Genomic DNA, 26,485 nt, shown 5'->3' with positions numbered 1-26,485 from the left:
AAGGACCACAGCTGGAGAATTGCAGAAAGTAGTCGAGTCTCAGGGTCAGAAAACCTCAGAAAAATCAAACAGCACCTTCACCACCACATGTTGTTTGGGAGGGTTTCAAGAAAAAAATCAAGAAAAGAAAATGCTCTCATCCAAAAACAATCCCCAGCATATTTTGTTGTCAGACATGACTGGAACTTCAAATGGGACTGGCTTCTATGGTCTATTTACTAAAAAATTAGCTTTTTAGCAACAAACACTCAAGATGGGTTTGGTGCACACAGGGATAAAAAGTACCCCATGTGTACAATGAAATATACTGCTGTATTTTTAATGTTGTGGGCCTATATTTCTGCTGGAGGTCCTGGACAGCTTGTTTAGATACATGGCATCTTTGATTCAAATCAAATACCAACAGATAAAAAATCAAAAAGTGACTGACTCTTCTGGAGAGATTCTGGATGAAGGAATTGTCTCTGATCTCTTGTCAGGTGCTCTCTAACCTCATCAGGCATTATAGGAGAACACTCAGAGCTGTTATTATGCCAAATTGAGGTTTCAAAAAGCATTGAATAAAAGGGTGCCCTTAATTGTGTCCAATGGGTATTAGAGAAAAACATTTATGTCATAATGATATTTCCCCCCATTTTAAATTCTAATTCTCCAATGAAAGGTTAGATTTATGTGAATTATTTTAAATAAAAGATCAAAATGATTAACAATGTAGATTTATTTACATTTATATACAGCCTTCTTTGATCATATTTACCAAGGGTGCCAATAATTCTGACCATGACTATGTAGTCATCGTTCAGGCTGTTGCAACATTTTGCCAAAGGAGAAGTGTTGTACAAGAAAATAGTGTTGTAACAAAGGAAGAACGAAATAGCAAAGAGAAAGAGATATGAACAGTCTTATCTGACAGCCTGACAGTCTTCTCTGTTCACATGTAAAGCAGCAGTGACAAGGCTGTTTCACAGCACTTCCATTGTCTCTTGGTTTGTTTGATAAAGATCTCATTTGTAATGTTAAAATGCTTTTTCTTAGTTTTTATAATTATCCACCATTTATTTGGAAAACAAAGGAACATTTTGTAGAATGTCAAAAAAGGACATTTTGACTAATTTGATTTATTGTAAAAGTGAATTATGCTTGATGAGACAAGTGGTTTTGAGGATAGTGTTAACTACATTAGGAAAATGTACTTGTTGTGGTAATGTTCTAATATTCTAGGATTTATACTTTCTCAGTGCAAAAGATGTATTCTTGTAAATATGTTAATAATGTTAATTGATAGAATATGAAAATTAAACAGTAAAAACATATATTTGGTTAACTCAAAGTTACCCAACAGTATACATCAAAAATTATAATAAATTTAACAGCACATTATATAATTTTGCTTTAGTTTTTTTTTTGAAATACACAATATAATATAATTTATCATTAAAGTCTTGAAGAAAATGCACATATGTTTGCAGTAACATAGTTATTACAATTGTAGCTTACAGTTTACTGTGAAAAAAGTTGCAAAAAGGACATTCCCAGAAGTTTCTGCATGGACATCCCCTCTGAATATATTGTAGTTTTTATTTATTTTTTAATTTACATAGTTTCTTAATATTGTTGTTATCAATTTTGTACATTCGTTTTTTTTATTAGTTTAGTGTGTGTATGGCACAAACTGTGCACCGTCTATAAATACTGACATAATTTATGTGGCCTTCTGTTTTTATCTCTTTTTTTTTGCAGATTATCGTTGTTCAAGTAAGCTGAAACATTGTCATTATATCAGAAAATAAAATATACGGTTATGATCCGTAATATATATTGGCACCCAAATGTCATCCTGAAACATTGCTATCAACCACAGCTGCCTTTATATATGTATATGTATATGTATATATATATATATATATAATTTTTTTATACAGTGTACAGTGGTAAGCAAATGCGTTAAAGCAACTATATGTAGTTTTGTGTATTTTTGGAGCTCTGTACAGTTAAGTGACTGTTGTAATTATATCACTGTGGTGATTACAGTGGATAGCTGTACACATGCATTTGTTGCTGCCGTAAAGCAATCCACCCTTTTCTTTGTAGAATTTTGTACCCGCTCACCAAACATACTTGAATGTTTGGTGAATACTTGAATGTCTTATGTGAGGAGCCTGTTTTATTTATCTAACACACATACTTAGTCTACACCTCAAATTTGCACATAATATACCTGTACATACAAAACTGTCTATTGTAATATACCTGCACATACAATTGTCAATTTATATATTGTTGTTCCTTATTTACTTGTTCTATTTTTTTTTGTATTCTTTTTATTATCTGTGTTTTTGTTCTGTCGCTGTCATTCTGTTGCACTGCGGAAGCTTCTGTCATGAAAACAAATTCCTCGTATGTGAAAACATACCTGGCAATAAAGCTCATTCTGATTCTTCTGATTCAGATTGAATGATGTGAGCTGTACAGTTGCATATTAGGCCACAAAAGCTTTTCATCATAGTAACACTGTGCTTTGGTTCACAGGAGCTCTGCCCATCGTGTACAGCACTCTTCTCTGCTACCCCTTCACCCGCACAGTGGCTCTGCTGATTTACATCCTGCTATCCAGTTACGCCATCTACTGTGCCATCACAGCACGCAGCAGAGTGCGGCGTCTGCGTTCCTTCGCCTGGCAGGCACTTTTCCGCTTCTCATTTTTCCTTCTGCGCTGGATAGGTGTGGGCGGAGGGAGTCCCACCTCACTGCGTCACTTTCTCACCATGGATGCACTAGCGGTGTTGGGCGGTGTCATCAATATCACACGAATCCCCGAGCGGTTCCGCCCGGGCCTCTTTGACTACTGGTGCAACAGCCATCAGATCATGCATGTGCTGGTGGTAGTGTCCATAATGTACCTACACTGGGGGGTGCTGGACGACTTGCTATGGATCAACACGTATCACTGTCCCTCAGACTGACAGTGGCTAGCACTGACAGTGCTAGTCTGGAATCATAGGTAATAGGGCGTGAGGACCTCTTTTAGTAATGACATGTTTGGGAATGCGACGTAATTGGGCAAAGAATGGTTTGGGGTGGGGGGAGGCTGTTGTGCTTTGTATATAAATGTGTGCACGAAAGTCTATAAGAAGTGTTTTACATGTTTTTTAGGGGACACCAGTGCCAGCTTTGACACACATGCTTGTTTGTGCCGTCAGTAGCCAGAATGTACATATCCGTGTTTGCATAAACATTGTCTGTGCATGGCACTGTTTAGACCTGCTAGCTCAAACAAAGCTAATTTTTTTGGGTTTGAGACCTACACATTTTATAGGCGCACACACACATATGGGGTCTGACATTATTTGATGTCATATGTTCACCAGCATTTAAAGCATTTATAACCTCTAAATTTAGTTGTAGCTGAACAGTGAAAGACATGATTGAGCCCTCAAATGATTGGCTCTCGAAAAGCAAGATTTAACGTATCACATAATCTAAAATTTGTTGCACAAAATAGCATGGCTTTTGTGAAAACTAATTACGGTTTGTCTCTTCTCAATTTTGCTGGTGATACAAACAAAGACCACCGGTGCAGAAATGATGTATGCACCACCAACTTTCAACTTATTACTCTATTGCAGACTATGCAGCATATCAAATGTTACATCAGTGCTAACACCACACACACACACATACACACGTACTGTATGCCCAGTCTCACAGCAACATTTACTGGAAATACTTGAGTTGACTTTACTTGTTTTATCACACTCTTCTTTTTTTTTGTGTCGTCTCCCTGTGTTCAGGTCCACATTTTTCACAATCTCACCCTGATACCTGTAAGTGAAGGGTGAAGGGGTCATTCCTTGGTTTGTAGCCTTGACTTTTATACGTTTACTGGATGGTTAAAGTTGCTGAGTGCCTATTTTATTTCTTAGTGCCCTCTGTGACTTTGATCACGTTTGTTAGCATCTAAGGGCATTTATTCAATGCAGTTTTTGCAGGAGCGCGACTTTAATAATACCCTGGGAAACATTTTACGTTACCTGCAGAAGATATTTTCTCTGCTGTGCCGCTGAACAGTCAATTCAGCCTTGTACACTTAGGGTTTTAATATCCTAATCTGTAGTTTGGAAGATTGGATTTTGTACCGCTCTAAATTAGATTTAATTTATTTCTGACCTTTAACCTCAATTATCTATGTAACCTTGGATTCAAGACAAGGCAAATTATTTTCTTAATGGCGTGCTGTTCGCACAAAGGCTTTAATTCTCTGCTGGCCATCCTCGCCCACTGCGCACCTGATGTTCCCGCTCCTCAGATGTGGCAGATGAATATTGGACTCCAGAATGGAGCAATATTACACATGCCAATACACTATGAGTTCCCCAATGAAGACTAGTGGAATACTGGTAACTGCAGATTTGTGCCAAATTAATGCTATATATACGGATGATCTAAATCCCTAGTAATGGGATGAACTTGATTGGATATAATTCATAATGGCCCCTTTGATTTAAGAAAAGTTGCCAAAAGAGTTACTAAAGCTGAATAGTCAGTCACCTTTATATCTACTTTAGAATGTGATTAATGTAAACTAAACCAGTTCTTAATGCAGATTGCACTATGAAGATGTTCACATTGTTCCAAATGGGCTGTATTATGCCGTTTTGCACATTGGGATTTGTTGTCTTAGCACACTTATGCACTACTGAGCGGAACAAACCAAGGATGACTCTTCTAACCCTTCCAACCTCACTAGTTTTAAAGAACTGACAAACCAACAACACGATGTGATAGATTCACTGACACTATCACAATGTAGCTTTTAGAATAAACATCAGTGAGGCCTGCCGTTCATTTCAATTACCTTCACTCCGTATCATTGGCATTATATTTATTATATTTAAGATGATGTTTTAACATTTGGCAATGTTTGAAGATGCTTTATTTGAATGCTACTACTACTGTTTTTATTTTTATTATTATTATTTATATATATATATTATTTTAACCAGTTGGGGATCACATATCTTTAAACAACCAGAGTACTCTGATATGCTATAGCAGAGATCAGACCTATTCATGTAGAATCAGTGCATGTTAGGTAGAATGTTGCTCAGATGTATCTGACAAACACTTACACATACTCAATGCCAAATGAGATGTTTCAGGGCCTCAGGTATCGAGCCCGACCGTCCTGATCTTAGAAGACCAGGGTGGTTTTAAAAACAAACCACAAGTCCCTCAGAACAGGGAAGGTTTACCCCAACCCCTTTAATGTTATTAAATGACAAACATTAGACTCTGAAATCAAGTGGTGCATGTAAATACTAGTAAACGAATCCCCTTAAAACACAACATGCGATTTCTAATGCCTGTGCAATGCAACCACTGACATATGTGCTTAATGTGCAGTAATGGAGCTAATGCATCAAATATATCTGTCTTTAGAAATGGAATGAAATCAAGAGAGCAGCCCAGAGGCAATACAACCATATCGAGTAATTAACTGCACTGTTTTTTTGTTTTGTTTTTACCAAAAGGGCTTTGGATCAAAGTGAAAACCAATTAAAGAACTTAAAAGTCCATATAGGTAACGTAAATACCTGTATGTAGACTGTATATGCATAAAATGCAAGTGGCATACATACTGACATTTTTATATATTCAATTAATATATAGAGCAACAATGTTCTAAGAAAATATATTGAATGTTAATATATTTCATCTCAGAGAGTGACAGTCAATATGGATTGTCCGATTTCATTTCAAAGGCAGCAGTGATTTGATAATTCCGTAACTGTAAAAAGCTAAAATTGTGACATCACAATGCCAGGCCTGGCAGGAGAGTTAACAATGCTGTTAGATTATTTAGTAGGGTTAACGCCATAATAATATGTCTGTACTACTATGATGTCATAATGTCATTAACATGGTCTTTGGTTTTTTAAACTGTTTAGAAGGAATTGTAATATAGTTTGGTTGGCAAAATCTCTTTTTTACATTATGAAAAGTACAGAGAGGCATACAGATGTTTTGGTTTGGGGTCCTGATATGTTATTACCTCTGAAACCCACTGGATAACTATGCATAATCGAAATCTGTACATATATATACACAAACATGTTTGTACATGTGAATTCCAAAAACAAGATGTTTTACCAGTCCTGAAAAGAAATAGATCTGTGTGTTCACACCAACATGTTTTGCTCGGACCATGCCATCCTGGGGTTTCCTCTTCTCAGGGTGCCCTGTCAGTGCTCACTTGTACTGAGTGACCGCAACAACTGATTTTGGGCCAGTTTTCTTTTCATCCTGTCATGTCTTCTTTGCTTGTTCTGGTTAAAATCGAGGACTGAAAAAAAAAAAAAATGATGACAGTTGTATGTCTTTAAGGGCAAAGGTCACGATGGCTTGTCAGTCATCAGGCATTTGGACTGTGCGTCCTTCAAGATGCATATTGCCTTTGTGGGGCTGAATGTGTCCATAAATGCTGATCAAGAATATGTTTATTCATGTAGTTAGTTAGGTGATGTGAGAATGTGCAGAGCATGTTACATTGAGCCCTCAAGGAAATGGATTGCATCATAACCCATGTTTTAGAGGAGGAACAAGGATGATATTCTCATGGATGATGTTCTCCTGTCTGTATATTCTAAGTTTCTGTGGTTAAAAAATAATGACATGATGTATGAAACTATAATAACTTTGTTTTCTTAGTATGCAGGTGCTGGATAGCCTGTTAATGATAATTTAAAAATTCATCATTAGTTACATTTCGTGTTATTATGATAATGGATATATTGTTATTATTACTATTATTCTGAGATGGGTTACCACTATCAATGATCATCTTAATTTAAGTACAAAGGCTGAGAATACTAATGCACATAGCAAGACAGGAGGTCTCTGAAAGATCTGTCGTTTTTTGTTTCCACTCCTGCTTGTCTGTCTTTGTTGAATTTGGTTGTTTGGCACCATCTGGTGGCCACAGCGCTCTATTGACTCTTATAAGTCGGTAACAACATAAATGATGTTCAGATAAACCATGTTGACCTTCTGGATGAAGCCATTCATAGGTCACGCACTGAGCCCTATTGGGCATGTATATTTTTATTTTTTGTTGTTTTATTAGGCGTCCTAAACTCATTTATTTCAAAATTTATTATAACTTTAATTTTACATAAACATTTCTTGTTGTAAATTTTGTTGTTTTTTCTACAAGCGTGTCTCTGTTGGTTTGTTTTATGGGCCTATATGTCTCTCTCAGTCTATTTGTGTGTCCACAGTTACATTTGTTCACACAAGACAGATCTTCCAAACCCCACGGTCACCTGCAGCGAGTGTGCAATAAATTGAGGTTTATATTTTTAAATCGTCTCTTTTGCCTTTCTTTATTTTCTAAATGATTTGAAATATGACTGTTGATGCAAACAGGATATGCGCCTGCTTTTATATTTTGACCTCCACTTCAGGTAATTCATGTTTGCCCTATTTATTCTCACAGGTGTGGTGAAGTGCTTGTGTGACTGTGGGTGTAAAGTTTAAAAAATATTTTTATTTATATTATTATATTGCTCTGTTTATTAAATCTGTCACTTTTGAGAAATTAACCCTAACCCTTATAACTTTTTTTCCCCCCGGAAAATAAAAAAAAGAAATTTAAATGTGAAAATTAATTTATATGATCAGAGTTCAATTGAAAGTGAAAAGTGGGGAAAAAAAAAATATATATATAAATATATATGGTATATATATATATATATATAGTTTATTTACTTTATGTGACTTATTTATAGTAGGCCTAAGTAAATAAAATCATCAAACCCAAATATTGTGATTTTAAGGTAAAAAGGTTATAACTAGTTACCACCAAACTACATACTGTAAAAATATGACAAAACATAATAAATTAACCTCTTTCAAACAGTGTAAGTAGCTTTCACAATATCTATTTAATTGGGATGACAAAAATGGTGGCTAATATCGTTACCAAATTGCAACAATTGCATTAATTGCGACATTTTGGCGGAAAATATGGTTGTCATGGTAAATTTTTTAAAGGGGTCATATGATGTTGCTTGATGTAGACATGTGGGGGCATGTTAGAACGAGCTGTTTTAGGTTGACTCTTAACTTTTATAAAGAATATCTCTTTGGATTTGAGACTTTAGTCTTTGCAACTTTACAGATATTCTTTATGCACCAAGAGCTTGTAACACTCCAAAGAGAAAGGAAAAATTGAAATCGCATCATATGACCCCTTTAAGTAAAAGGCATTTACTATAATGTTGAATTTCACTGTTTTAGCCTTGACTATTGTAACAAAAGAAAGCGTAGGACATTTGAGTGAAAACACAGAAAAGTTCAATAGAGAGATAACATTCAGTTAAACACGTCGGCCAAACCGCAAACTTTATGCTCGCGCACGTCACGTTTGTGTTGCTATGACCACGATAAAGTGTGAGATCAAGTGAGGTGCAGCTTCATGCAACGTAAATCACTTTAAAAGGAAACAAAGCGAGGACACCTCCCATTCTCATCTGACATCTCCATCTCAAACTCTCACTTCCTCCTTGATTTAGAGTGAGCTTTGGCCGCAACTGCTGGCATTCACCCACTTTCACTCCATCTGTCAGAGTCCAGCGTTTCATCCTCTCGCCTCAGGAGCCAGAGTCCCTCCCAAGCCACAGTTCTCAGGTACAGTCCACCGTCCCATCATATTGTGTGTTTGTGTGTTGTGCTCCTGTCCGGTGTTATTGGAAACGGTTCATAATTTTGCATCTTTTCTGCGTCTCAAGACCTAGTAAGCTGACTAACTAGACAGCATACTGGGCGCGCCGAAACGCTTCTATACTGCCTTAAATGCTGTTTAGATAAGCAGGCTTTGAAACACAGCCCTAAACTGCGGCTCGTTCATAACAAATTAAGTTTTTACTCAGTTTACTACTGTTTTCTATATTATTATGTTGTCATTGCTAAATTTGTAGAGCTGCGTTTCAGAACTGTGGCAAGGCACGTTAAATATTTGAGGAAGTTTAGTAAGAGAACTAAACTGTATTTCCAGATAAAGATGAAGCTGATATGACTGAGTCCTGCATATTATTGCATAGAAATAGTGCAGCCTATATAAGAGATTGCTCTTATATCTTAAGCTTGGAAGAAATGATAAAGAACAAGTATTTCAAGCCACCATGATAGTAGTAGGCTAATAATAATAAAACTTCGAATTCTGTCTTTATACTTACTCGCCTTCATGTCATTCCAAACCTGCATGACTTAGCTTACTTTCTTCCGGTGAACACAAAAGATGTTAGGCTGAATGAATCTCGCACATTCACTTTCACTGGATGAAAAAATCCATGAATGAAAATTAATGGTGACTGACTGAAGGTGAGTCGCTCACAATCTGCCCAACATCTCCATTTGTGTTCCTAAAGAAGAAAAAAGTCACAGGTTTAGCACAACACGAGTACAACCTGCAGTTAATTACATATTTTCCATCCACTTTGAATATAATAATCATTGTGAAACTTTAACTGGATTTAAACAAATGTGTTTTTTAGATCATGATGAAAACATTTAGCAGTATCTTCGAAGCAGGTAGAAATAACTCAGTGGTTTACATGTTTGTGTGGAAGGATGTGGTGTAACTGAAGTTCTGAACATCTCCTGCGCTCCCACAGTTGCTGTGGTGTTAGTCCGGTTACGACAGATTCCTCTCAGTCTATTTAATGCTCTAATGCACCTTTCATTTTTCAGTTTATTTTACTGAGTGCTGTGAGCATACAGGGCATCGGTGTTGCATTGCAAACGAGAGTGATGATTGTTAGTCAACTAATTAAGCATATGCACAAGACTGCATTTGATATGGCGATGAGAAAGAAAAAAAGTGGGCAACAGAGAGCCAAATAGATGAGAAGGGGGCATAAAGCAAAATGCTTTATTACTAAAACCTGCAGACAAAGTGGCATCAGTCTTGAAGTAGCAGCCCGAGCATTTCCTTTTCTGTCACTTCATGCTAGTTTCCTTTTTCCTTCCTCTTTCTTTGAGCTTATTGCCTAAATGCAGTTTTAAACAGAAAGTTGAAAAAGACGTTGAGCAGATTCATTCTCTTTAGTTTTCACTCTTTTGGTCTCTTATCTGTAACTGTTCATTTACAGGAATTCATTCAAATTCAAGAGAATTTGGGTATTAAATGAAGAATACAACTTGAGTGCAAGCACACTGACTGAGAGTTAAGATCACCATCAAATGCTGGAATTGGAGTCAGTCAGATTCACTGCAAATCACAAATAGCTAAATCTAAAAAAAAAAAAAAGCTTCAATTCAATCAGTATATAATCATGTAGCCTATATGAAGATGCACAAACTTTAAGATACACAAAACTTAATAATGAAAACATAGCCTGTTTACTTTTCCAATTGTTTCTCATGTGTATGCTTTTTCTCTCTCCATCCCTGTGTCTCTTCCTTCTCTGCCTTTCCTCAGGTGATCATGTCTAGGAAGGTGGTCAGGACCAGTAAGTTCCGCCATGTCTTCGGCCAGGCGGTGAAGGCGGACCAGTGCTATGATGACATCAGGATCTCCCAGATGACCTGGGACAGCAACTTCTGCTCGGTCAACCCCAAGTTTGTGGCCATGATTGTGGATGCCAGCGGTGGAGGAGCTTTCATTGTCCTGCCCCTGAGCAAGGTGCATCCAGAGAGCATTTCAGACTCATTAAGCTCAAATTAATTCTTTAATGAATTCAAATAAAGTCTTTATAAAACAAACCTTGGATGAAGTGCAGTATTGTATGTATAGTTGGACTGATTTAGAACTTGATAGTCCAGACTGATAGTTTTAGGCCAACTGTAGTTTTAACCTGTTACCTGCTTCAAATGATCTTCCAAGGCCATTGAATTTTGAACTGTAGACATGTCATGCTGTGTTTGTCTAAATAAGGAAGTTCAAGGTTGAGTTTCAGATGTACGTGTCACCAGATCTAGCATCCCTTCTCTTTATGCTCTCTTGCATCTTGTTTTTGCCATATTTGGAGTGCGCTGCTGTCAACTCTGCACAGGATGTGGTGACAGCTTGCAGATTGAGTGAGTGACAAAAACTGTGAGAAAAGGACAGCTGCCACTTAGGCTTGATGTGCCTGCTTTTTTCGTGTAAAAAGCTTGGTTTAAAATTTGAATATGTACTTTTTACTTCATAAAGCTTTATGACTGAAAAGTGCTATGTTTGCATCTCTAACAGAAAGATGGTGGAAACATTTTCTTCCCTTCCTCTTTTATTTTTGGGGGGGGTTGTACAGTTTATTTCATATGCCATTTCATTTGTTTTTGTTGTTTTTCATCTTCTCTGTCCATCATCTCTGGTCCTCTGTTTCTATATGTTGCTCTCTCTGCACTCCTTATACTAGAGAATGAATGGGAGTTCTGTCATTTTCAATCTGCTGTGCATCTTACACTCTGCGCTTTGCTCAATGGCAGCCATTGTTTCCCAATGAACAGGAGGAATCGAGTCAAGCCCTTTTATGTCGTTCGGGTGGCTTGAGGAAGTTTTGAAAGCTCAGTTTTGAGACTGATAGCATGATCATCTGGTTTTGCACAAACTTGTGGAGTTCACGCATGTCTTTAAGGGGGTACACGACACTATAGAAATACTGACATTAATTAACTAACGTTAATCAACTCAAGTTGACATGCTGATAATATAATTTGTAATTTGTATTTTTGTATTAAATTAGATATTAATGTAAAACTAGTGGTCTCAGACATTTGGACCCCATTGTACCAGAAAAAAGAGTCTTTTGGAAAAGATGAATTTGATGTAAATATCTATTTGAACTTAAGTCAGTCACCAGTCACTTGATCTGACAATGGTTAAATTATCTTTAGACTAGTATTATTTTAATATTAATTATATAATTTTATAGTATTTATTCATATTTTGAATTAGCTTTAATTTTATATTTTCAGTTTCCATTTTAATTTTAATTCCAGTTTTAATCATTTAGTTTTTACATTTTTATTCATTTTGATTATTTCTATTTAGTTTTAATTTATTAATTCATTTTATTTAAAATTGATCTCAAAATATTTATCTCGAAATAAAAAATTATCTTTATTTCACTTTTAGTAATTTTAGTACTTCAACTTATTTTCTTTCAGTTAGTTGCCAAGGCAACATTTCTAACTTTTGTTTTTCATATTAAGCTTTATTTTACATTAACAGTGGTTTTAAATAGTTTTAGTTTAAGTTAACAACAACAATGCTTTAGTCCAGTCGTAAATCACTGTAATATTTCTTAACTTATTACAGCCCTTAACTTTATAGTAATAGTAATAATAATAATAACAATTCACAGAAGAATTCTGTGCATGGACTTGCACACAACACTCACATTTAACAATGCGATTTTGGCAGAGTGAATGTGCTCTCTGTGTGCATGATGGGAACTCCTGCACAGTGCGGTCCTCTCTAAACGGGTTAGTAGTTATTAGGCATAATTGAAGGCATAGCTGTAAAATTGAGATCAGCTGACACAGCCCCCCTCATCTGTCTGAGATCTCTCCTGCTCTCTCTGCTCTGTTTGTCAGAGCAATGGAGATTTTGAGTTGACATTCTATATTTAGTCATTTGAATGTCTTGTGAATGGGTTTATTTGGGTATGCTTGTGTTTTCCACTCCTTCAGACCAATGTTTTCCTTAATAACCCATTCCTCCCTTTGATTTGTGTTTTAGACGGGTCGCATTGACATGTCCCTGCCCACTGTCTGTGGTCACACTGGGCCCGTATTGGACATTGAATTTTGCCCACATAATGATAACATCATTGCCAGTTGCTCTGAAGACTGTAGTGTCATGGTGAGTATTAATCAATAATAAATTAATTACTTTAATGATAAAATTATGAGTACAAAACAAGTCATACAAGGTTTGCTAGTATGATGCTGGTATGCAATTTTTTGCCGGTTTAAAGGGGGAAAATTATTAATGAAATGTACTTATCCAGAACAGTTCCTATATCCCATAACGAACAGAATAGCCTTAAATAATGCTCATGTGTACACTTTCATATGTACCGGGTACTTTTCATACATTAGAAACATGTTTTAAGTGTGTAAATATTAATCATTTAACTTCCTTTATTTTAAAATCTATATATTTTTACAAAAACAAATACATTTAATGTAAATGATCAGGGAATAGGGCTGCATAATTAATTGAAATAGAACTGACATCACAAAAGAATTAGTTTCTAGTAGTAAATAATTAATAAATAGTTTTTATTTCCTGAAATGTCATATTGCCGTTCAAATCGCAATATATGACAAAACAATTGCAATATAATTTTTAATTGTAAGTAATGCAGCTCTCAATATAAAGAGTTTTAAAATTAAAACAACGGAAATAAAACACTCAAAAATAGATTAATGTTTTATGTTTACTTGCGTACCGTGTGGCCATTAACCGACATCAGAGAACCGTGAGCATGCAAATGTGTTTTTAATTTATTGAAATATTAGCTTAAATTCTCAGGGGGTACTTAAAGTGAATATTTTACTCCTAAGGGGGTCGGCTGACCAAAAAGTTTGGGGACCCCTCTGAATCCCTTGAGAACCCCAATTGCACAGCAAAAATTATCCCTTAGCGCCAACTAGCGTTTTATGCCAGGTGGTGCTAAAGTGTAAATTTGAGAAGGGTATAACTGCAGGCTGGAGATCATCAAATGGGGGCGGGAACTCCAAAACGGGGTGGGAGCTCCAAAAGAGGGCGTGGCTTCCTCCCATTGACAGACAGGCACATGACACGCATGCGCAATTTTTTCCCCCAATCCACTTCAGTGCAAACTCCGCCCCACAGCTGATTCTAAAGATTTTATTGGTTGTGTCAATTAAAGTGTTGATTTCCTACATTATGCTACAAAAAATGCTAACCCCTAAACCTACCCCACACCTGACCCTAACCTTAGCCAGTGAAACTGACTGCACGGCGGGATTGGCACTGAATAGCGTCGTAAAGAAAGTTGCAGTTCAGGAGATAAACAGTTAATAAGATTATGCGATATGAGATCGTTCCGTAACTCCCCAACCGGACCTCACCGGACAATGGCACCTTTTTAGTTACACCCAGCGTCACTACCCCCTCCTACCCTGTGAATTTCGAGCCCCGGGACGCCCCCGTTGCTTAGAACAACGGTTTTGGAGTTCACGCCCCATTTTGGAGATCTCCGGTCTGCAGTTATACCTACTTGGAAAATTTTGCTGTGTATGATACAACCATCAATAATATCGGAATATTACCGTTTGAACACAGCTACCGTACTGGTGTGAAAAATATAATACTGTGGCAAGTCTAGCTCATACTACTTATTATAACATAAGGTCAATGTTGTTATGTAATAGATCTGGGAGATTCCAGATGGGGGTCTCATATCACCACTGAAGGACCCAGTTGTGAAGCTGGACGGTCATTCTAAACGTGTGGGCATTCTCAGCTGGCACCCCACTGCCCACAATGTGCTAATGAGTGCAGGTAAACCGACATCAGCCACCCACTCAATAGCCAAAAGTGCAGCCTAGAACTACACCTACAGTGGGTACGGAAAGTATTCAGACCCCCTTAAATTTTTCACAAAAATGTCAACGATTCTGTGTTTTTCTGTCAATATGGGGTGCTGTGTGTACATTAATGAGGAAAAAAAATTAACTTAAATGATTTTAGCAAATGGCTGCAATATAACAAAGAGTGAAAAATTTAAGGGGGTCTGAATACTTTCCGTACCCACTGTATATATGCATGCACTCGTTCATGCAAATTAGAGGCAGTTGAAATGGAATGATGGCGCCCTCTGCTGATTTTTCACACACACTTCTTTACACACATCTCGGGTTTATCGTACATTTTCAACCCCTCTGTCTCCCTGTATACCTCATTTACCTTGTCGTCCCTCTCTCTTTCTCTCGTTTTCTTTATGCAGGCTGTGATAACGTGGTCATCCTGTGGAACGTGGTTCATGGAGAGGCAGTGGTGCGCATTGACTCAATGCACACTGATCTGATCTACAGCGCTTGCTGGAACAGAAACGGCTCTCAGATCCTCACTTCCTGCAAGGACAAGAAATTACGAGTGATAGACCCCCGCAAGGGCTCCGTCATCTGTGTGCGTGCATGAATTCACTGTAATAAAATGATAAAATAATGTGAATGATGCTGAAAAAAGAATGCATGGGGCATAAATAATTAATATGGTTGCATTGTTTACTGTAAATCAATTAATTGAAGTTGTGATCATTTCTATAGTTCTTTTATAACTTTTTCTCTTTCTTATACGTTCCTTTCTGCCAGCTCATTTACTGTCACGTCATTTGTCACTGCTCATATGACCTCTTTCTGTGGATATGTGTGTTCAGGAGAAGGACAAGCCTCATGAGGGCTCCAGGCCAGTCAGAGCTGTGTTTGTGTCTGATGGGAAGATCCTGACCACCGGTTTCAGCCGCATGAGTGAGCGTCAGGTGGCGCTGTGGGATCCTGTGAGTACATCATGTGCTTCAGAGGCTCTCTTTTTCAGTTTTACAAGCAAGTGACTCATAAAAGTGTGTTTGTGGTTGCAGAACAACTTCAGTGAGCCCTTGACCCTGCAGGAGCTGGACACCAGCAGTGGGGTGCTGTTACCTTTCTTTGACCCTGACACTGGTGTAGTCTACCTTTGTGGCAAGGTAAGGAAATGCATTCAAGTTTTGAACCAAGTTCAAATTTTATGACCATGAAGAGCTGTTTGTTCATGAAGTTGGATGTTTTAACCAGTGTATTTGGTTTGACAGGGTGACAGCAGCATCAGATACTTTGAGGTGACGGACGAGGCCCCATACGTTCACTATCTCTCCATGTACAGCAGTAAAGAGAGTCAGAAGGGCATGGGCTACATGCCTAAGAGAGGCCTGGAAGTCAACAAGTGTGAGATTGCAAGGTAAACACATCCAGGCTTATAGTGTACTTGCTTTCTCCCACAAACATACAAAAGGTCAGCATTTTAAATTATGGAATATTGCATATTTATTTTAGGTTCTATAAACTCCACGAGAGAAAGTGTGAACCTATTGTAATGACTGTGCCTCGTAAGGTAAGTTTGTCCAAGTCAAAATCAGCTTAATTGTTGTCAAAGGTTTGTGGTCAGTAAGAGTTTTTTGTTTGAAACAAACTAACAGATTTCTATTTCAAATAAATACTGTTCGCTTCAACTTCTATTCACCAAGTATCACATTTTCCACAAACATATTAAGCTGCAAAACTGTTTTCAAGATTGATAATACTAAGACATTTTTTTTTTTGAGCAGCAAATCAGCATATTAGAATGATTTGTGAAGGATCATGTGACACTAAAGACTGGAGTAATGATGCTGAAATTTCAGCTTTTCCATCACAGGAATAAATTACATTTTAAAATATATTCAAAATAGAAAAGAGTTATTTTAAATTGGAGTAATATTTGACAATATTACTGTTTTACTGTATTTTTTATCAAATAAATGCAACCTTGGTCAGTGTATTATTATACTTCTTTCAAAAACATAAAAAACTGAACTGACCCCAGATTTTTTTAATGGTAGTTTATTAATGCCACACGTTTGATTAAGTGCTGCTTATTTGTTCCACTGTCTTAATCCGGCATTATCATTTCTTTGCTTTAGTCTGACTTGTTTCAAGAAGACCTTTACCCCGACACGATTGGTCCAGAGCCATCGGTGGAGGCAGATGATTGGTTTGCTGGTAAAAATGGGGAACCCATCCTGATCTCCTTGAAAGACGGTTTTGTGGCTACCACCAAAAATAAAGAGTTCAAAGTCATCAAGAGCTTGATGGCCACCACATCATCTTCCTCAAGCAACCGACAGTCTGACAGTGTGGTAAGAGAACAAAGGGAATCCTCTGCCTTAATGTGTTTTATTTAACCTCTAACACAGTGAATTGTAAAGTATTGTGTAATTGTTCATTCTATTTCATATACAGGACGTGCAGGCCTTGCAGAATGAGGTGAAGGAGCTGAGAGAGATGGTTGAGCAGCTGACCAAGCGAGTGAGCGACCTGGAGAGCAACTAGCTGAAGAGAGACCCCAATAGAATGAGAGAAGGTTTAAAAGAAAAATGCAAATGGACATGTACAAGATATGCAAATAATGAAATCCGAAAAGGTGCATATTGGAAAGAACATTTTGTAGAATTATGTGAAAAGTCTTCATGGGATACCATTTTGCAGTCCATTTCAGACCAAATTTTGCTCTTCAGGGATTTCACTTTTTTAAAAAGAATTTTGATTTGTTTGAAGCCCATTTTAATATATGTTTTATAGGATTTGAAATAAATGCCAGTGTTATTTTAACAAAGATTTATTTATGTGTCAAAAACTCATTGTTCATTCTACACACACGAATATCTTAAATCAGTCAGTTTTATTGAAAATACATGAAAGGCAATAGAAATGATTATGACCTAATACACAAAAAAAACATCATATAGCAATTGTACAGATTACAGTAGATTCCTGTATCCTAAAAAGTTCTTGAAAAAATATAAATTACCTGAAGTATTTCGGACACAAGTGGCCCATCCCTGAATTTTAATAAACAAGTGCATTGTTTATTAGCTGCTTTAAGAAATTGCAGCAGTACACCGTAAACTATGTAAAACTAGTTAAAAAGCTTAAAGACAGTTTTTCTATGACAGTTCAGTAGCTCCAAACATGTCATATTAACATCGTTTACATCGTTCTGTAACCTTAACCTTTTCTAGTTTGTTATTCTCGTTACCTACCGACTATAAAGACTACTTGCTAACATAGACATAGTTAACATACTACAGCTTCAATTTCTGTGACTACTCCTTAGTTTAACCCATTTCATCTACACATAATTCTTGCTTGGTGCAGAGGCGCTGTTGCTGTAGTATTTGGCGGTTCCGCCGGATCCTCCGGAGCGCGGTCTGCTGAAGCAGCACAGCAAGCCTCCGGCCAGCAGGAGCAGGACTCCTCCTCCCCAGCCCACAAAGATACAGGCACCCAGCTCTCTCTTCTGAGATTGGGCTACCAGTGGATTGTTGAAGTCGCGCACGACATTATGAGCGGCCCAGCTGACGGGGATGATCAGCAACAAGCCGGCGAGCATCAGCCCAATAGCGGACACCAGACTCACTTTGGGTTTGACTTCTTCATTTTCGATGCAGGTAGTGAAGTCGGCGCCGGCGCTCAGAATGAGCAGGGACAGGACAGTGAGCATGCAGCTGATGATAGTCATGGCACGGGCCGCCTGAAGGGCAGAGCCCAGGATGAGCAGCGAGTCGTAAGCTTTACACTGCTGCTGTCCGGTACTCTGAACCACGCATTCCATCCACAAGCCCTCTTCTTGAACCTGTGTGGCAAAGGAAAAATACGAAATGTACCTTCCCATCCATATCATTTAATCATTATCCTTTAAAAAAAATCTTTCTACCGTGAAACACGAAATGATTTATTTAGCCTATAGCAAAATGTCGCTGTAATCGTGCTAGTCTCCATCTTTCTGTAAGGTAGGCTATGCTTGACGCATTACATAATCGAACATTCGAATGAGACTTCTTCATTTTCGATGCAGGTAGTGAAGTCGGCGCCGGCGCTCAGAATGAGCAGGGACAGGACAGTGAGCATGCAGCTGATGATAGTCATGGCACGGGCCGCCTGAAGGGCAGAGCCCAGGATGAGCAGCGAGTCGTAAGCTTTACACTGCTGCTGTCCGGTACTCTGAACCACGCATTCCATCCACAAGCCCTCTTCTTGAACCTGTGTGGCAAAGGAAAAATACGAAATGTACCTTCCCATCCATATCATTTAATCATTATCCTTTAAAAAAAATCTTTCTACCGTGAAACACGAAATGATTTATTTAGCCTATAGCAAAATGTCGCTGTAATCGTGCTACAGTCTCCATCTTTCTGTAAAGTAGGCTATGCTTGACGCATTACATAATCGAACATTCGAATGATTGAATAGGCTAAGCCTACACGTCTTGTTGGCTATAAATATAAATACACGTCATTGATATATTGAAATAATATTTTGAGTTTTCATTATAGCCTACTTTTACTTTTAAGTTTTAGTCATTTTGGCATGTGCTTTTTTGTTAGGCCTACAGTTGTTTTTAAATATGAATAGGTTTAAATAGGTTATATTAATGTTTTAGCATTAACTTATTTTTATTTAAATTGGATGCCAAGGCAAAGTTTTTAAAGTTAAAGTTTTTCATCTAATGTTTACATTTCAGCTTTATTTTATTTCAGCTTTAATATCAATCAATGAAAAAAAATGAACAATAAAAACACTGATGTATTACAGCTGTCAAATCATCTTTGGTAAATAATGACTTAAATTTAAGTCTTCCTTATACACAGCTGTTATATGGCTTCATGAGATTTTAGTAGGCTATATGGTTCCATGGATCATGTTTGTTTTGGTGTCATTTTTACAGCTTGACGGGCCCTAATCCTCAGACATTCTGTTAAAGATCTACTTTGGCAATTGTTTACCTGTGCAGTGATAATGTTCTGACCAATAAAAGCAGAAACCTTCCATCTTGGAACAGCAATGGTCACGACCGCTGCAATGAGACCTAAAATTCCCAGTGCCATACACACGATCTGTACTCCAGACGAACCCATTCTGAAAGAGGAATAAGGAAGATTAAATAATAATAATAATAATAACAGATTTAATGTTGATACATTAGTTGCACAAAAAAAAAATATTGATGCTCTCAGTTTGGAAATAGGGTTAAAACTAAAAAAGAAAAGAAAAAAAAACAGAAATGGCAAAAGCAGTGGTGAAGTCGTTTTAAATCCTTCCTGTTTGAGTCATTAGTAAGTGGTATATTTTGTAAGACATGTTCTAATCTAGTGCTTATGCGTTTCCAGATAAACTCAATGGCTCCTCCCTTTAGACAGGCCCATACAGGAACATGTATTTTAGAGCTATAGCAGAAAAAAACAAACATATCTAAGAAAACCCATATCATGAAGCAAGCCTCAAGTCTCAACAGATCCTAAAATCTGCTTTTAGCTACATTTGTTACGTAACTGCCACACCCTGAGAGGGGTCTCAGGTACTGCTTGTTCTATTCTATTCTGTTCTACTCTATTCAATCTATTCTATTCTATTCTTTAATTTTAGATGTAGGAAAAACACTGAGCACCTTTTCAGTGAACTGCTTGTTTTTTTACACTTGCCTCCAAATGTCTGTGGCTTTTTATTCATGTCGATCTCACTGAACCTCTCTTATATCTCCTCAGGATTTGCTTTTGGGTGATTCATAAAACTACTGTTAGAATGTATGGACTGCACTTAAGACCCTGCATTGTCTTCCTACTCAGCACTAACAAAGAGCAGTGGATTGGTGAGGAGCTAGAGAAGGTGACCAGGTGGTGCGTGGGCACCAGCAAAATGAATAACGGTAATTGTGGCTGTTTTTAGTTGACGGTGAATCATTCAGCAGCTCGAATTAACATGTCCCGCTCCTCCAAAATTGTATTATTTCTGTCTACGCAATGATAAACTTAACTGAGCTAAAATCATGAATGAGTGAGGAATTTTGCTTTTTATGTCTGCATATGTGCTATGATGTCCAGGATTCGGGTCAGTTATTTTCGAACCATATTAACAAAAAGATAGAGAAGTCCATAGTGAATCCCAACACTTTATAATATGACGTGTTTCAAGAAATTTTGTAATATGTAATGATTTATATGTTATGTTCAATTTTGGGCTAGTTACTCAAAGAATGTAATATATTACTCATTACTAGTTACTCCTTTCAAAAGTAATATTGTTACTTTACTTATTACTTTCTGGCAACAGTAATTAGTTACACTACTAGTTACATAATTTTTTCTTCACACCCCACAGAAGTTGTAACTGTGTATCTCCCACATACAATTCTTCTTACTAACAATATATTTCTGCCTCATCATTTGACCAAAATCCACATTGGATCGCAGTCAGAAGTCATTACAAACACTCAATAGTGATTGATAGTGACATTCAAGTAGAAGTGTTGTATTAATCTCATTAATTGTCATGTGTAGCTTGAAGCTAATTGTAATTTCTCTGTTACCCATATACGGTTATATTTCATAATATATTTTATCAAATCACATACGTTTGTAAGAAACTGTTTCATTTTCCAAAAAGATTTTTAATTATAGTAATATAATGTACCACATGCTGATCAGAGGGATGTAATGCCAGAGTAAAGTTAAGCCACAATTTATGGCGCTTTTCCACTGCATGGTACGGCACGGTACGGCTCGGTACGGTTCACTCAGCTAGAGCTTGATGGGGCGACGCGGAATGAAAAAGTTTTTTTTAGGAGTCGCGGCAGTAGAGGCGGCGCAACTATAATGACATGTGAATAATCCCGCCCACTCTAAAGCGATACTAAACTGCAGTGGAAACGCAAACCGAGCCGAACCGAGCCGTGCCGTACCGAGCCGAGTCGTACCACGCAGTGGAAAAGCGCCATTACACAACAGTGTTCAGATCATCTTTTTTTCCTGACTAAATCAATATAATGCAATATTTTCTGCTTTAATGTAAGCTTTTCCATATTCCAAGCTTGCCTGCTGCACTGGGCATGCATGTGCGAGTCGTGAAAATTATGAAAATCTAAGAATTATTTTATTGTTGGATTTTAAATCAGCGGGGTTGAGGCATCAAAAGTAACTAAGCTGTTTTATGGATGGTAACTGTAATATTATTACTGAAATCTTATTAGTAATTAGTTACACTACTAGTTACTGCAAAAAGTAATATTATTACAGTAACTAAGTTACTAGTTACTGCCCAACACTGGTATGTTACATACAAAGGCAACATGATAAATATTAACAATGTTATACACCTAACAAATAATAAGGTTTACATCCATATAATCGTGGATATCTGCTAGGTCTTCCTCAAAATACTTATTAGACATCCCAAAACAAAAAGGCACCACCCTGTAAACTGATGTAATTAGCTGTCGGAACATGTTTAAAATTGATTTATTGCTTTATTTGCTTTTTTCTACTTTTTATTCTACTTATTTGCTTTTTTATTTCACATAAAATATATATTTAATTTGATTTATATGTTTTTTTTTTAAATCATTTAACATTTTACAAACTTTATTTTTTAATGTAACCTTGCTGTTTGTTTTAATCCACAATTTTTTTGCAAAGAAGAAAAACTTTACCTTTTATTGTAGTTCTTTGAAGAAAATTATTTGTAAGTTTCCTCTTGTTTCTGGACGTAGTCTTTTCGCTTTTTCCTTAAGTTAGTCTCCCACCTTACCAAACGGTTACCTCTTCTGAAGATGGTGTGATATGAGGATGCTTTTGTAGAGGAATGCAATGGGAGGGGTAGAAATGACAGAGGCAGGTTGGTAAAGAGGAAGAGGCCAGACTGGACTTGTTCTTTTTCTCCCTGCTGCTTTCATTACCTCTTTCTATCTCACCTTCAAAGTTTTTATATGGAGAAGGTCCGTCTTTGATATTTTTTCTTAAAAAAAAAAAAAAAAGTGTTATAAAGAATTAACTCAGGTGATAAACTAGTTTTGAAATACTTTTTTTTTTTGATGTGTTCAAAATTAATGGTATTCATACATGTACACTTATATTATCATCACATACATCACATTACCATTCCATTACTGAATGGAAACATTCGTTCTTGGAGGTCGAACATCATGAATCATGATGAATACTATGAATCATAAAGCCTCTCAAACTTCTGTCATTATCGTTATGACATCTCAAAAACAACCTCATATGCTCTCCTCATAAGCTCTGCCCAGTAACCGTCGAAACCACACATGACGAATAGATACTGTCACAAGTTAGAGTGGGTGGGCTTTAAATTGTGAAACATCTGATTGTGCTAAAGTGGAGCTATTGCAAGTATACTTCAGGTACACTTAAAATATCTTGCATTTAAAGACTGATATTATACAGAAATCATTCAGTTTATTATTAATAATTATATTAAAACATATTTTAGGCATAATATTAAGAAATATGCATTGTGCAATAAAGAAATACTACAAATAAAGTTTAATTATAATTTTATATCAGTAAGTCTTAAGTGATATGTCAATAAATGGATTTGAGTGTACTTAGTATGAAATAAATGTATTTTAAATAAATTATGACAAGATTTTTTACTAGGGGTTTTAAGAAACAAAAATATAACCAGAAGAAGCAAGGGTTTCAGAAAAATCACGAGATGAGTCTGGTCTCTCTGTCATCAGGTTTTTTTGTGAACTTAAAAAATTGCTGATGAGGCACTTTTGATGCTGGCAAGCATGTACTGGCCATCGGGAACACTGATGTGACACAGAATTGTGTTATACAGCCAATACATCATTTCAAGCTTGTCAGTTCGGCACCATAGTAATTTACCTTGCAGTTATTAACACTGTACAAATAGCCTATGGTGGTTTGGCAGAAATGTTTTTATTATAAATGTTAAGTTTATTACTTATATTAAATATTGGGGAATATATTACTTTCCTAAAACATGTTTTCTACATGCTTAGGTTTATTTTAATTACAAATTCCATAGTTTATTATTACTTATTATTTATTTTAAAAACCATATATAACCATGATAATGAGGACCATGGTTTTCCTTGTTGTGACCTCCATCTTACAAATACTAGTCAGTTAAACTTTGGATTCTATGCAAGAACTATAGTAAATTTCATTAGGGCAAAGGATAATTTAGCTTTAAAGGAGACATATTATGCCCCTACAATATGTAATGTGTCTGTGAGGTTTCAGCTCAAAATACTCCACAGATCATTTATTATATAATTTTGAAAATGCCTATTTTGAGAGGAAGCAGAGGTTTTTCGTGCCTGTCTCTTTAAATGCAAATGAGCTGCTGCTCCCCGCCCCCTTTTCCAGAATCCGCTTGTTAAGTCTGACGTCACGCGTCACCGCTTCCGTGTCCAAACGCCCTATCAGATAGCAGAGAAAACAACAAAAGGTGCTAATATACACTCACAATGTGATATAATGCTACCAAAAAAAATTATAATCCTAACCTTTTAACTCCATACCGAAATCCCAGATAGCCAGACAATGAAAATATAAATATAAATAAATAAATATAAAAATGATTTGTGTTTGGGACGCTGCGAGCATGAAGACTGTAGTGTAGACCGTAAGTTTGAAAACGTTTAGCTTAAATGTTTAATATGAATAAACAGTGCTCATAAACGGCTGCTGAGGTAGTATTCTCAAGTGAAGCGAGTTGAGGCTTGGACCCGGAAACAGCGCTTCTTACATCACCACTTAACAACCGAATAGAGCTGTGCCATTACAGCTCGTACCTGCTAAAAGCATCTGGTTTGGTTCTGATTATCATGTTTATCTAGCTGAAATCATGCGTTTTAAACCATATTAGTTTAAACTTCTGATATAGTGGCAGCAGCAATATCCAGTAAATAAATCAATAAATCCACTGCTCTCTTTTCTCCTCTGAGGCTGGGACTCTAAATAGTGTTCTGTGCTTGTCTGTGCAGCCAAAGACAGAACAGTTGGCATGTTTTGCCCAGACTTTCACCATGGCATTGGAACTAATACACCGTTGTCGCTTGCGAAAACACAATAACGGCTCCATTGGTTCAAAATTACAGATTAAGGGGCAGTAATATTATAATGAGATCCCTTTGCCACGTCACTAGGGGAGCGAAATCAGACGCACTCGTTTTTTCAGACGCTTGCAGAAAAAGGCTTGCCTAAACAAAGTTACTGGGTTAATCTTTTTCACGTTTCCTTGGTTGGTAGATGCACCGTGCACCTGATTATAGCACTTAAAACCTGGAAAAGTCAGATTTTCATGATATGTTACCTTTAATAACTTCTTTCTCTTTAAATGTTTAGTTCTACTTAATTTTAATCGAAGTAACATGTTAATTTAATAAGAACCTGATTAAAGATAAATATCAGTGCCTTATATAAATTAAGTGTTAACTATTACAAATGTTAAAGTTCTTAAAGGGATAGTTCACCCCAAAATTTAAATTGTCATCATTTACTCACCATCATGTCATTCCAAACTGGTATGAATTTATTTCTTCTGTTCTTTTGTGTTCCACAGAAGTAAGTAAGTCACAAGAGTGAGGAAATGATGACAGAATTTAATAGCAGTATATTTTCTGCATTCTAGCTCAAAATCAATGCTTTACTGTCAAGTGCATTTCTATGTGATTATTAAGTTTGTAGCATTTGAATTCAGTAATATCTATCATTATTTGTTTCTGTCCTGTTTTATTTATTTACTCCAATTTAAGGCCCTATGTATATCCCAGCAAAACATTCATGGGGGAACTCGTGGCCCAGATGGGCTGGATTTGTTCAAGGCCAAATTTTTACCCCAGTCCAGCCCTGGACGCTGGACAAGAAAAATATACTGAAGAAAAATCCAATGACAATGATTTCAGTTGTCCGGTTATTTCTTTTATTTCGTCATTGTGTCTTTTTGTGAAAACAAACAAAAATACAATGTCGTCTTTTGCTGTATCTGACCAAAGAACAACTAAACATCTAAAAGAAAAAACAAATTGTGGTGAATATTGCTTGACTGAAGAAAAATAAATAAAAAGCTATCAGCAAACTTAGTGATAGAGTTTTAGTTATGCCTGGCAATGTATTGATTGATAAAATATAAAGTAAAAAAAAAAGTCTAAACCTGATTTTTTTTCTTTTAATTTAACCTCTTTGCAGACCTGTAGGTAAGTTAGAAATATGGTTTTGATAACCAGGCTATGACAATTTCCAGAAAAGCAATTTTTTTTCCAATTTTTGTGCAGCTTTGTCCATGTTGAAAAAAAAAATCTAAACTGGTCTTGGTAAATATAAATTCTGTCCAGCTGAGGGGGAAAAAAACGTCTCAGGTTACTTATGTAACCATGGTTCTGAGTAGGGAACGAGACACTGCGTCCTCTAGGGGTCGCTATGGGGAACGCCTCGTCGTGACCCATGTCTGAAGCATACATAGAAAAAACACCAACTCGTTGGCCGGCGACAGCCATGATGTCACTACCGGTGCGACTATAGTATAAATAGGCGCCGGGAGCACACATCATTCACTTCTTCGTCTGAAGCTTGCGTCCGCAGCATGGCAAGAAACCTAGAGGACGCAGTGTCTCGTTTCCTACTCAGGGAACCATGGTTACATAAGTAACCTGAGACGTTCCCTTTCATGGGAACTTCGAACTGCGTCCTCTAGAGGTCGCTATGGGGAACGGTATACCCACGCCACCATGCTGAGGGGAGTGCATGCCAGAACCATGGCGAGCACTAAGTACCAACTCTACCATATTGCTATGGGAGTCGCCCCTTGGACGTTAGATGGCTGTCAGTGATGTTATTCCCTACGGCCAAAGGCCTAGGCTACATACCCCAAAATACTTACCTGTTAGGGCCAGACTCCTGGGCCC

General features: G+C 36.9%; 3 protein-coding genes across 5 annotated transcripts in view; 2 read left to right on the top strand and 1 right to left on the bottom strand.

Annotated features, from left to right (window-relative positions):
* paqr4a (progestin and adipoQ receptor family member IVa) overlaps positions 1 to 2,963 on the top strand; it is a 4,380-nt gene extending 1,417 nt beyond the window's left edge. Inside the window, exons 3-4 of the mRNA XM_016468029.1 lie at positions 1,741 to 1,755; positions 2,530 to 2,963. Coding sequence (XP_016323515.1) covers positions 1,741 to 1,755; positions 2,530 to 2,963 — 449 coding nt within the window. The remainder of the gene's footprint in view (positions 1 to 1,740; positions 1,756 to 2,529) is intronic.
* coro1a (coronin, actin binding protein, 1A) overlaps positions 1 to 17,306 on the top strand; it is an 18,441-nt gene extending 1,135 nt beyond the window's left edge. Inside the window, exons 2-12 of the mRNA XM_016468068.1 lie at positions 8,574 to 8,688; positions 10,481 to 10,684; positions 12,725 to 12,847; positions 14,389 to 14,518; positions 14,964 to 15,145; positions 15,396 to 15,515; positions 15,597 to 15,701; positions 15,807 to 15,952; positions 16,048 to 16,105; positions 16,674 to 16,889; positions 16,993 to 17,306. Of these exons, the coding sequence (XP_016323554.1) occupies positions 10,487 to 10,684; positions 12,725 to 12,847; positions 14,389 to 14,518; positions 14,964 to 15,145; positions 15,396 to 15,515; positions 15,597 to 15,701; positions 15,807 to 15,952; positions 16,048 to 16,105; positions 16,674 to 16,889; positions 16,993 to 17,082 (1,368 nt within the window). The 5' untranslated portion in view covers positions 8,574 to 8,688; positions 10,481 to 10,486 and the 3' untranslated portion in view covers positions 17,083 to 17,306. The remainder of the gene's footprint in view (positions 1 to 8,573; positions 8,689 to 10,480; positions 10,685 to 12,724; positions 12,848 to 14,388; positions 14,519 to 14,963; positions 15,146 to 15,395; positions 15,516 to 15,596; positions 15,702 to 15,806; positions 15,953 to 16,047; positions 16,106 to 16,673; positions 16,890 to 16,992) is intronic.
* A 49-nt stretch (positions 17,307 to 17,355) lies between these two features.
* On the bottom strand, positions 17,356 to 22,351 carry LOC107674149 (claudin-4-like). 3 transcript variants are annotated; one of them, XR_001632482.1, is made up of 5 exons: positions 22,235 to 22,351; positions 19,536 to 19,668; positions 18,597 to 18,792; positions 17,660 to 18,189; positions 17,356 to 17,625 (listed from the first exon to the last, which is right to left on the bottom strand). XR_001632482.1 is itself a non-coding variant. In XM_016468049.1 (4 exons), exons 2-4 carry the CDS (start codon positions 19,665 to 19,667, stop codon positions 17,882 to 17,884), a joined length of 636 nt encoding a protein of 211 aa, XP_016323535.1. In that variant the 5' UTR covers position 19,668; positions 22,235 to 22,351; the 3' UTR covers positions 17,356 to 17,881. The 3 variants fall into 3 exon arrangements, 2 of the variants coding, with proteins under 2 accessions (XP_016323535.1, XP_016323536.1); XM_016468049.1 differs by having other exon boundaries at positions 17,356 to 18,189; XM_016468050.1 differs by lacking the exon at positions 18,597 to 18,792 and having other exon boundaries at positions 17,356 to 18,385.
* Between the last annotated feature and the right edge of the window lie 4,134 nt (positions 22,352 to 26,485).

The sequence above is a fragment of the Sinocyclocheilus anshuiensis genome, unplaced genomic scaffold (assembly GCF_001515605.1).
Source record: "Sinocyclocheilus anshuiensis isolate Anshui unplaced genomic scaffold, SAMN03320099.WGS_v1.1 scaffold893, whole genome shotgun sequence".
Taxonomy (NCBI): domain Eukaryota; kingdom Metazoa; phylum Chordata; class Actinopteri; order Cypriniformes; family Cyprinidae; genus Sinocyclocheilus; species Sinocyclocheilus anshuiensis.
The sequence above is the reverse complement of the archived record's forward strand: the minus strand, read 5'-3'. Positions and strand labels throughout refer to the sequence as shown.